The 11,817-nt window shown below is 36.6% G+C and overlaps 1 protein-coding gene across 1 annotated transcript; it reads right to left on the minus strand.

Annotated features, from left to right (window-relative positions):
• Positions 1–949: 949 nt before the first annotated feature.
• On the minus strand, positions 950–11,306 carry LOC149175835 (uncharacterized). Its single transcript, XM_089421261.1, has 3 exons — positions 11,091–11,306; positions 3,768–4,481; positions 950–1,605 (listed from the first exon to the last, which is right to left on the minus strand). Exons 1-3 carry the CDS (start codon positions 11,304–11,306, stop codon positions 1,417–1,419), a joined length of 1,119 nt encoding a protein of 372 aa, XP_089277387.1. The 3' UTR covers positions 950–1,416.
• Between the last annotated feature and the right edge of the window lie 511 nt (positions 11,307–11,817).

An 11,817-nucleotide genomic window follows, 5' to 3' on the forward strand; every position in this document is an offset into this window, starting at 1 on the left:
GAACTTTCAACTTGCAGAGTTTCCACTGGCTCCTGACCAGTTCAAGAACACCCTCGCATCACCCTAGCAACATCCTGCTCAAGTTTCTTCTCTCTTCCTCCTTATCACCTCAAGTCTCTCCCCTTTGGCTTTTCCCCAAATTGCTATTTTTTCATCTTTATGGGAGGAGGATATAACTCTCTTAATTAACTTAAAAAAAATTAAAAATTTTGTTTTTGTTTTTTGGTTAATGGCTTTCCCCACAATTCTATAATTGAGTATATTATTTCTTTTCCAAAATAAAAATAAAACAAATTTTAATTAACTTATTTAATTTCCATATACTCGCACTTACCAATTTACCAAGTTTCTCCATAGTAAAGTAAATGACCATATTCACATAATCAGGAAGGGCGTTACGAAAAAACATAATATAATTAAAAGTAATCAAGAAAGAAAGGCTTTTACATTTATCTTGAAATCTCTTTTTGAATAAAATTATTTTCAATAATTAAAAAGTTTTAAACTTAAAAGCAAAAAATTATAATTAAAGATTTAAATTTATAACAAAAATTAAAATTGAAAAAGTTTATAAATAGATTTCTTTTAATAACTAAACAAATTATTGAAAAATTATAAATTAACAAAATTGTATATTAATAATTAATTTTGTAAAATTGTTTAAAGAGTTAGACTTAATGGTGAAAGTGAAGATTTTTCTACCATTAAATAATGTTTAATTTCCATGACAGCTTAACCTACGCATATTGACTCATACCCACACTATTTCTTCATTTTATTACAAAATCAAAAGATTTTAATTATAATAATTTGATGAACAAATTATTTTCTCAGTTGCTTGAGTTCAATTGTCCAAAAATATATGGTAATTGAGCCATTTTAAAAACTAATTAATTAATTTTATAAAAATAAAATATATGAAATGCAAATCAATGTCACTAAACAATAACCCTTTTTCCCAAATAAATCTCTCATTCTTATTTTTTCCTTCCACTATTATTTGGAAAATATAACAGGCTCGGCAATCATATCATTTTCGTGAGTCTGAACCGAATAGGAACGAGCTGTACAAAATGGGGAAACACCCATTTATCAATCGAGTAACGATGAGATGGGCTGAAGCGAAGAAGTGGAGAGATTGGAATGCCTGAGTCCCACAAGCGCAAGCAATTGGTTATCTGCAAAATTGAACGCTCTCTCGAAGCCTTGAGAGCATCGGTCAGTGATAGCCAGTCCACCACAGAAGTTACATCCACAAAAATGAGTGACGAATGGCCGCTTTTCTTTTCGTTACATTATGTCCTCGTATTTATCTACAATGTAATCCCAGTACCCATGCAAGTTGTAACCCGCCTCCAGGAAAGTCTTCATCTCCGATTCTTTTCTGTTCTGATTCAGAAGGTATACCAATGCACTCTAGTCGTCAGGATCCCAATCCTGCGGTCTACTTTTTATAACTGAATTCGTGGCCTCCTTGGCCTTCACAATGTTTTCGGGTGCCCCCAGTGCACTCCAGTTTTGAAGAAATGTGTAGGACCATTCGCAATTGCGGATCAGGAAAACTCCTGCGTTCAGTCCCATCCAGTCCGGCTCCTTTGCGTAAACCTACAAGATGATAGAGTTCCATGTTAGGTATTATTGGTTGGAAATAGCTCATTGCATTATCTTACGTTTTTTTAAATCAATAATAAAAAATTAAATCAGTTTAATTTTAAATTTAAATGCAGAGGAGTATAAAAAAGGGTTATGTTCCAAATTTGGAGATGTGGAGTGAGGATATTATTATGATTATAATAAATATTGTAAAATAAAAATTTTGTCGGCGACTATCAAATCATGTCGGCCAGGCTATCAAAGAAAATTAATATTAAGGTACATGTAAATATATATTGTTTTTTTTTCACATAAGAAAATCCAGGCAGATCAACCCCAAAGGGAATCAAATTTTGTGGGCGACTATCAAACCTTGTCGGCCAAGCTATCAAATCTTGTCGACCAAACTATCACGGCCTAACCCCAAGAGTGTCTGAGGAGAATTGACCTTGTGACCTCCTCATCCACCAAGCACTCAACAAGAAGCTGTAAATATATATTGTTCTATATTAAAGTAAATTTATTTTAAATTTGAATTTATTATATATAAAAAAATCATTTGTATGTCATATTATTTTAAGCTAAAAAAATTAAAAATTAAAAATTTCAATACAAATCACATTTTAAATTTTAAATTTTTATTTATAAATATAAATATTTTAACTTTCTACTTAATAATTAAAATATCAAATAAATATAAATAAATTTATTTTAAATTTATATATATATATATATATATAAAATTTTAATGAAAAATTTTATTTTATAAAGTTAATAACATGAAAGATAAGTAGTTTGAAGGTTCCATCATAGTATAGTCAAAACATTAACAAACAAAAACTTGTTGCTAAATATCTTGTTAAGCTGGTTAACTTTTAATTCAATACTTGTAATCTGAAAGTGCCATCAAAGTATAGTCAACACACTAACCAACAAAAACTTATTACTAAATATATCACAGTATAGTCAAAGCATTAACAAACAAAAACTTATTGCTAAATATCTTGTTAAGCATGTTAATTTTTAATTCAATACTTGTAATCTGAAAGTGCCATCAAACTATAGTCAACACACTAACCAATAAAAACTTATTACTAAATATCTTGTTAAACAGGTTAACTTTTAGTTCAATACTTTGAAATTTTTATCAATCACAAAGAGTCAACACATTAATAAAGCTGAAAAATTGTCAAATATCAACTTAAGCATGTTAATTTTTAATTTATTTTTTTAATAAATATTATATAAAAGTGAAAGGTTTGTTTTTTATATATAAAATAAAAACAAAATTTCCAAATAATTTATATATATATATATATATAATAAAAATGTTTTAGTTTTAAGGATGAGTTTAAGTGTTTTAAAGTTTGATATGAAGTTTTATTTGTTGATAGTCTCATTCGCTTCAATTCCCTTGGCCCTAGACTCCATAATCAAAATCGCCAAATTACCTAATTTACCATCCACAAAATATGGAAAAGCACCGCAAAGTTTCTCTTACTTTATTCCCAATAAAATAAATTATATTTTTTTATTTTTTATTAATATAATTTTAATAACAAAAAAAATTATTTTTTATTTTTTATAAATAATTATTTTAATGGTAAATTCAAAAATATTTAATACATGAGTAAAGTCAACGTTCACTTATTTTCATTAAAATTTCCAAATATTGGAAAATTTAAGCAGAACCTATGATGAACATAAAGATAACTCAACCCTACTTTAACCTGCATTAGATTATATTCATGTTAATCCCCGATCTGTTAATCACCAGGAAGAGTAAACTAGTCCAATGAGAATTTCTGGGCTCCTGAAAGAATAACAACCAACCTATCCACGCTAGCAGGGATTAAATCAGTTGAATGACAATTTGTGGGCTCCTTAAAGAACAGGAAATCTATGCAGCCTAACATTCTAAGATTGGAATTTCCCCACCCACACTACGCTGTAAATGATAAATCTCTAGCTATTTGGAAGTAATCAGATTTGTTTAATTGTATCAAGAAAGGCTAACTGTGTTATCCAGCGATCCGTTAAGACAATGCAACCAACAGCAAGCTTCTGTGCTGATCACGATTTTGAAGGCACTGGACAATTTGGAAAAAGCCTAATTCAATACAATTGTGGGATGCCAAATGATAATTGAGAGAGTATCTGTATGAGTATCATACCTTTTCCCAGAAGCCGGAGACAACCAAATTCTCGTTCCACCCATTGTACGTGTCAAAGGGGATGGAAAAATTGAGATCTGTAAAAATGGCATCTGAGTCCATCCACATGAACCACGTAACAGAAGGGTTGGCTTTCATAAGCCGAAGAAGAAGAGGGTACCTAACCCATGTGCCAGTGAATCCTTTTTCCCACACCTCCAGTGCATACCAAACCTTGCAACCGTGCAGATTGCAGTAATCCACTTTGTTTTTGTAAGTCTTCATCATGATATTGGAACCGTGCAGATTGCAGTAATCCACTTTGTTTTTGTAAGTCTTCATCATAATCCTTTTCTCCATTGATGCAGCTTCTGCAGTACTGACAATTTTGGCATCATCGTCATATTCTTGAAGTTCTGAATTCTGTTGCAGCAGACGATCGGGCTTTTCCGGATCCGATTGGAGCTGTTCGGCCTCCATACCGATCCAGACACTTTGAAAAGATAGCAATAGAGAGCAAATTATGAGACATCCCAATGCCAATGCCATCAGCGGCATCCATTTCATTGGCAAGTGGGCTTTCCCCCATGTTGGGTTCGTTCTGTTGTTCGGCCAAGGCATAATTCTCACCATTAGCTCCTCTGAGTAGGCAATGGCAGAATTTTGTAAGTCAATAAGTACAAGTACATGATAGTTTTGTACCACTAATAACTTAACAACGCCAATTTTGATAGCCTATAATAGATGAACAACGCATTGCGTGGATGGTACCGCTTGGGGAAGGGCTATCTGGTTTGGAAAGAAATGGCGTATTACGTGTTTCTACTGCCGTCGTCTGCCAAATTGCCACCCGAGCGGCCGTTAACTTTATTTCTCTGTCTATGGTCGTGACGTCTTCATCTTTCTATCGTCCAACCTCTTCCTCAACTCCGAAGTATCGAGAATTCCAGGTTGACAACGTTGGTAGAAGCCTCAGAACCTGACTTCATTTCCCAAGGGACCTGAATCATGCCAAAAGTATTAACGTCAGGAATGAAGAAAGCGATGGAGAAGCACATGCAGGTCTCGCCATTCCTGTCCAAAGCGGAAATATAATTTGTTTTTTATCAAGTGTTTTATATTTCGTAAATTGTACATTTTACAAGAGGTGTTGCACAGAGTCACCGCAAACTGGATACAATAGCACTAAATAAAAGTAGAGGCGACCATTTTATATAGTCTATTTTTTTTTATTTTTTAATCTGGAAATTGTTTTTTTTTCAAAATATCTGATTATGGGTGGCCGTTAACTTTTTTGTCTATGGTTGTGACGTCTTCATCTTTCTATCGTCTAACCTCTTCGTCAACTCCGAAGTATCGAGAATTCCAGGTTGACAACGATGGTAGAAGCCTCAGAACCTGACTTCATTTCCCAAGGGACCTGAATCATGCCAAAAGTATTAACGTCAGGAATAAGGAAAGCGATGGAGAAACACATGCAGGTCTGGCGATTCCTGTCCAAAGCGGAAATATAAAAAAAAATTATCAAGTGTTTTATATTTCGTAAACTGTACATTTTACAAGAGGTGTTGCACAGAGTCACCGCAAACTGTATACAATAGTACCAAATAAAAATAGCCGTTGTCTACGGACGCAACCATTTTATATAGTCCAATTTTTTAAGCTGGAAATTGATTTTTTTTTCCAAATATTTGATTATGGGAAGTTTGAATTATTTTTTTATGGTGGAAATAGATTTAGCATTATTTGGAGCATCTAAAATTTTGAAGTTTGACCCGATAATCTGAATTCCCAAAATCTTTGTAGGACTCTAACAAAATAATAGGGGGATTTCCACACTACTACACCAAGGGCACTTTTGAGACCTCTTTTTGAGACAAAAGAAATCTTTTGTCTCAAAAAAAATCTTGTCTCAAAAAATTATTTTTTTATTTTAGTTATTTAATATTAAAAATTAATATCAATTGATTTGTCTTAAATATAAATTTTAAGACAAAAATATTTTAAGACAAAACGTTATATTTAAAACGAAAATAGTTTAAGACAAAAATATTTTAAGACAAAAGTAGTTTGAGACAAATAAATTTTAAGACAAAACTTTATATTTAAGACAAAAATAATTTAAGACGAAAATATTTTGAGACAAAACTTTATATTTAAGACAAAAGTAGTTTGAGACAAAAATTTAAAGACAAAAATTTATATTTAAGACAAAATTATTTTAAGACAAAAACAGTTTAAGACAAAATTATTTTAAGACAAAATCATTTTAAGACAAAACTTTATATTTAAAACAAAATCATTCTGAGACAAAAATATTTTAAAACAAAACTTTATATTTAATACAATGACCACTTTTATATTTAATATTTATAAGAACTACTGTTGGTTTGAAAAAGTATTAAGAATGAATATATAGATATGAGAATGTGAATATTAAAAAAACTATTAAGAATGAATATATGGAGATGAGAATGTGATTATTAAAATACACTAGAAATAAAGAAAAAAATGATTTAAAAGAAGAAATATGAAGAAAAAATCATTAAGCGTATATTAGTAGGTAACATATTTGTAATGATAATGAAGCTTGAAAAGAAAGAGGTATTCCTGTTGCTTAAGAGATGCATTTCTAACATTTAAGGCCATAAAGAAAAGTGTAATGATAATGATGTTAAGGGAGTAATTTAAGCTTTTGAAATTTTGTTTATGTAACCTTTGAAGTTAGCCATGGGGCCTCTTCCTAGTAGTGTTGGAGGATTGGATGTAAGAGGCAAGCAACTTGGTGTATGTTAATCTCTAAGAAGGTAGTTAAGTATACTTGTTACTCATAAGTTATGAGTGTCTCGAGAGAGCTAAGTGAATCTTTGAAGAAATAAAATAATATATCTGATATCACAATAAGGTGGAGCATTTGAATACAAAAATACCAACATTTAGATATGGCATATGCATTTTTCTCCAGGAAGGTGGTGATATATCTCAATGTAAGTTAGGTATGATCAAACTCTAAGAATAAGAATTATAGAGAATCCCATTCCCAATCGTGAATCATGAAGCTCATCTCATGGAACATCAGAGGGCTCAACAGCCCGGGGAAGGGACGATTAATAAGGAACATGCTACAATAGAAAAGGCCTCAAATTCTCTTCTTGCAGGAGACCAAGTGTAATTCCAAAACGTTGGATCAGATCCTTGTCAAAGCATGGCCAGGAAGCAAAGAAGTGGCGGTGGAAGCCATGGGAGCCTCAGGAGGGCTAGCCATCGCTTGGGATGATAGAGCTATAACACTTACCAACATACATGCCAGTAAGCACTTTATTTAGGCTAAGTTTCATTTAACAGGGATAAATGTTCATGGACACTTAACTAATGTCTACTTGCCCCGGGAGGCAACAAACAAAGTAAACACATTGAACACCCTAACTCAGATCAACTCAGAAAGATCCCACCCACTTTGGATCACAGGAGGGGACTTCAACATGACTACAAGATTGGAGGAAAAAAGAGGAGGACGAATCAAGCTGGACTGTGAAAGCACTTCAAAAACTACATTCATAACAACAGGCTTATAGATATGGAATTCAATAATGGTGTTTATACTTGGAACAACAAGCGTGCAGATGCCCACCAAATTGCATCTCGGTTAGACAGATTCCTGATCTCTGATAACGCAATACATCTTGGCGGGGATCTCTTGGCCTCTATATTGCCACTCTCTATCTCAGACCATTGGCCTATTAGGCTTCACTGGCAAAGACCGGGAAACAATGTTCACAGGCCCTTTCGCTTTGAAGCCTTTTGGCTGAATCACCCCGATTTTCATAACCTGATAACAAAGACATGGAGAAATTTCACACCACCAGAAGGCGCAAAAATGTACAAGCTCCAACAAAAGCTAAAACATATCAAGGAAAAAATAAAATAGTGGAATCGCTTTACCTTCGGCAATATCTTTCAGGCGCAAAACACTCTTGAACAAGAAATGCAAAAATTACAGCAGAGAATCATAGCTGAAGGCAGATCCGAAACCATAGCATAACAGGAACGTCAACTACAAATGCAGATCTCAGAAAGAGCAAGACAGGCAGAGATTCTTTGGAGACAAAAATCGAGGATCCAATGGCTTAAAGAGGGCGAACGCAATACAAAGTTCTTCCACCATACCACTATCCAATGGAGAATGCACAACAGCATTACTCTCCTCCAAAATCGACAAGGGGAACATCTAGAGAAGCATGAAGATATAGAACAGGAACTCCTCACCCACTTTCGGAGGGTGCATCAGGAAACAGAGACTGATCGGCTGCCAGCTATAGAGAATATCATCAAGATTATTCCTAAGATCGTAACTGAGGAACACAATCAAATACTCCTCAGGCCTATTTCTTTACGGGAAGTGGAGACAACTATGCGACAGCTCAAAGTTGGGAAAGCACCCGGACTAGACGGCTTCACTTCGGACTTCTTTCACAACTTCTGGGATCTAATCAAGGAGGAAGTCTGGCAAGTAGTCGAGGAGTCCAGAGTTAACAGATGGATGCTTCCATCCTTGAATGCCACCTTCATCGCCCTCATCCCTAAGGAGGAGAACAACCAGACTCCAAACAAATTCCGACCTATTGCACTATGCAATGTATTGTATACAATTGTCTCCAAAGTGATTGCCACACGCCTCAAGCCCCTACTTCCTCTTCTTATATCACCAGAGCAATCAAGTTACGTGGAAGGAAGGAAGATCACCGATGGCATAATTCTCACTCATGAAATCATTCACTCCCTAAAGCAAACCAAAAAGGCAGGTATGCTCCTAAAATCAACCTCTCAAAAGCTTTCGATACTTTATGCTGGAAATATATTCAAAAAATACTACTAGCCTTTGGCTTTACCCCCTTGGGTAAGATGGATTATGAGTCTCATCACTTTTACCTTTTTCTCAATTCTTGTCAATGGGACCCCCTCCACCCCCTTCCACCCGTCCAGAGGTATCCGACAAGGGGACCCTCTCTCACCCTTTCTATTTGTTATTATGGCGAAAGGACTTGGACGTTACATCAAAGATGCCCTTCAAAACCAGCAATTACGTGGCCTTTCTTTCCATAATACCCTTGTTTTCACCCACCAGCAATTTGTGGATGACAATATGTTATTTAGTCATCCTTCGGTCCAGGAAGCCCTTAAGCTGAAATCAATTTTATCTGATTTTTCGGATGCCTTTGGCACTTGCATTAACAAATCAAAATCTCAAGTCTTCTTCTTTCACACACCTCCCATCGCTCAAGCCTCCATAGCCAGAATTTTGGGCTTCTTGATTGCATCTCTGCCCTCCAAACACCTGGGAGCTCCAATGACAGCCTCTGCCTTAAAGCACTCATCCTAGAAAATTCTCCTAGAAAATTGGAAGCCCATATCTCTTCATGGACCTTCAGAGCTCTCAATATGGCGAGTCGCCTAGTTCTAATCAAGGCAGTGCTACAATCTATGTCGCTCTACCTCTTCACGGTCCTGGCAGCACCCAAATGGGTTCTTAAAGCAATCAAAAATCTTCAACGGGATTTTTTATGGGGGAATATGAAACAAAAAAGAAAATGGGCTCTGGTAAAGTGGGAAATAGTTTGTCACCTAAAATCCTCTGGAGGCACTGGATTACAGGATCCTCAGCACAGCAACGAGGTCATGGGAGTGCACATCTGGTGGAGATGGCTCTCGAACCCATATACTCCTTAGGCAATCCTCTGGACAACTAAGTATGCTCATAATAGACCAGTGGATGATTTAATTCGACTCAAAGAAGTTGGCACAAGCTCTCTAATTTGGAATGCTGCTAAACAACATAAATTTCTAATCCAACAACACAGTTTTTGGGAAATCAGGAATGGAGATAATGCGAGGTTTTGGGAGGACTCCTGGCAGCAAAGACCAAAATTGAAGGACCTACTCACGCCCCACCAGCTTCAGGATTTGGTAGAGAAACCGACAATCAAAGTAAATCAACTTTGGGAGGAAGTTCACAACCAAGGTTATAGGCAATGGTTATGCTCGAACCTCATTCTTGGGCAAGCCACGCAATCCATCAAAGATAGCCTGGATACAAAACTCTCAAACAGGAAAATTCGCCAATCAGATAAGAAAGACATCATCAGATGGGGTTATGAAACGAGAGGTACCTTCACTTCCCAAGAAGCATATCATATAATACTAAGGGACCATACTGTCAAGGATAGCCTCTGGCACAAAGTTTGGGAACCACCAATTTGGCCAAAAATCTCCACCATTCTCTGGTTGTTGTACCAAAATAGAATCCTTACTTGGGATAATCTAAGGAAACGGAGTTTTCACAGACCTTCCATCTACCCAAATTGTAAACAGGCCGAAGAAACTAAGGAACATCTCCTAAACTCATGTTTGTTAGCAACCCGACTTTGGGAGAAGGTTAACTTCAGATGTCAAAGAGATGGACGAAATAAGGAGGATTTAACCAGCGCTATTCGTTCTTAGGCACCTCACCCTTATAAAAGAAAAATCTTAAACACCTTATGGAAGCTAATACCAGTTTTCCTCATGTGGAAAATCTGGAAAGAGAGAAATAGCCGCATCTTCAAAGACCATTCCTCTCCCATAGAAGTTTTATGGATCAATATATGTCAAAATATATGAGAAACCTTGATGCTCCAAACGTGGCTTGATGATGATTTCCCATCCACACCATAGGAACAAAATATATGGCTGAACTGGAACCTTCAGTGGAACCATGAGCAGGTACACCTAAGGAAAATCCCTCCCTCTGGAGATACACCTGACAAATGGACTCCATGCCCACCACACATGGTACTGCTCAACTTTGATGGAGCATCAAATGGAAATCCAGGTAAAGTAGGATTTGGGGGAATATTTAGAAATCACAAGGGCAATGTTCTCCAAACATTCATGGGGTCAATAGGTTGGGATACAAACAACTCAGCCGAATTAGAAGGAATTTGGCAAGGACTTCTCCTGGCTCAAAACAATAGATTCTTCCCACTCATAATTGAAGGGGACTCTCAGATCTTAATTAACATGATCAACCAGATCTTACAAGGAACTCCAGCACATAAAGTGGGTAGCAGTTGGAGATTGGCGTAAAGGCTAGAACAAATTGAACAGTGGCTACTCATTCATAGAGCAGTTACGATCAGGCACACTCGTCGGAATGGTAACAAAGTAGCAGACCTCCTAGCAAACATTGGCATTGAAAGTGGTAAGACTCTTCATGTAGGAGCTCTTAACACTATAGCCAATACTCATCAATTGCAGGATTTCAATGATCTAGTGCAAAAGGAAAGGGAAAATGCATAGGAAACGCACCCGGATGCGGGTGTCAACAATGGCATTTAAATGACAAGACGGATCGCTGGCGGGTTGGGAAGCCATCTGGCTAAGTGCTTCGTCTTGAGAGCTCACCGCAGATGGATTAAAAACACCTTGCAGGTGACATTTATTGACTCCGAAAGCTGTGACGAGCTCACCTCCTTCAACACCATGGCCCCTGCAAACCGTTTTGTTACTCCTCCCCTTCTCCATGGCATTTGTCCTCCGCAAGCAGCTGAATCATGTTTCAGAACTGCTACAGGCAGTCGCTGCCTAATTCTCCCTTGTCAGAATTTTGGTAATGGTTTTCATTTTTCGCATTCCTGTCATTGTCTTCTTGATTGTGGTTCGCCCACCCCTGCTCCCGCTCATCGTCGCCTTCATTCCAATTCTTTCGCTGTCAATTCATCCATGGCTCACCTCAGGCACCGCATGCACAGTAGGCGTGGAGGTTCGCATGGAGGTTTTAACCGCTTGCGAGCTTCTACCAGTTCCACCTCTGACTCCCCGGACTCAACTACTGAATTGCCCAACTCGCTCATTAACCCCACTCATAGCTACCCAAATACCAGAAGTGGGAGAGGTTGGAGGGACAATGTTGTCCACACTGTGGATCTCCCACTCCCTCCTCTTTTTGGCCCTCACAGCACACAATTTCATTTCTGCAGTTCACTAAACAGGCCTACAATCATTGCTGCCATCACAATTTCTTTCAAGGAAGAGT

Source organism: Pinus tabuliformis, chromosome 4_1, assembly GCF_031772625.1.
Source record: "Pinus tabuliformis cultivar Carrire ecotype Pingquan chromosome 4_1, CPIR1, whole genome shotgun sequence".
Classification (NCBI taxonomy): Eukaryota; Viridiplantae; Streptophyta; class Pinopsida; order Pinales; family Pinaceae; genus Pinus; species Pinus tabuliformis.

Excerpts from the sequence above, each read along its gene's own strand:
- LOC149175835 (XM_089421261.1), bottom strand. The coding sequence starts at position 11,306 with ATGGAGAAGGGGAGGAGTAACAAAACGGTTTGCAGGGGCCATGGTGTT. Across the intron at positions 4,482-11,090 it reads TTGTTGACACCCGCATCCGG|GCTATCAAAATTGGCGTTGT; the intron begins GTGCGTTTCCTA and ends CATCTATTATAG. Across the intron at positions 1,606-3,767 it reads TCTCCGGCTTCTGGGAAAAG|GTTTACGCAAAGGAGCCGGA; the intron begins GTATGATACTCA and ends ATCATCTTGTAG.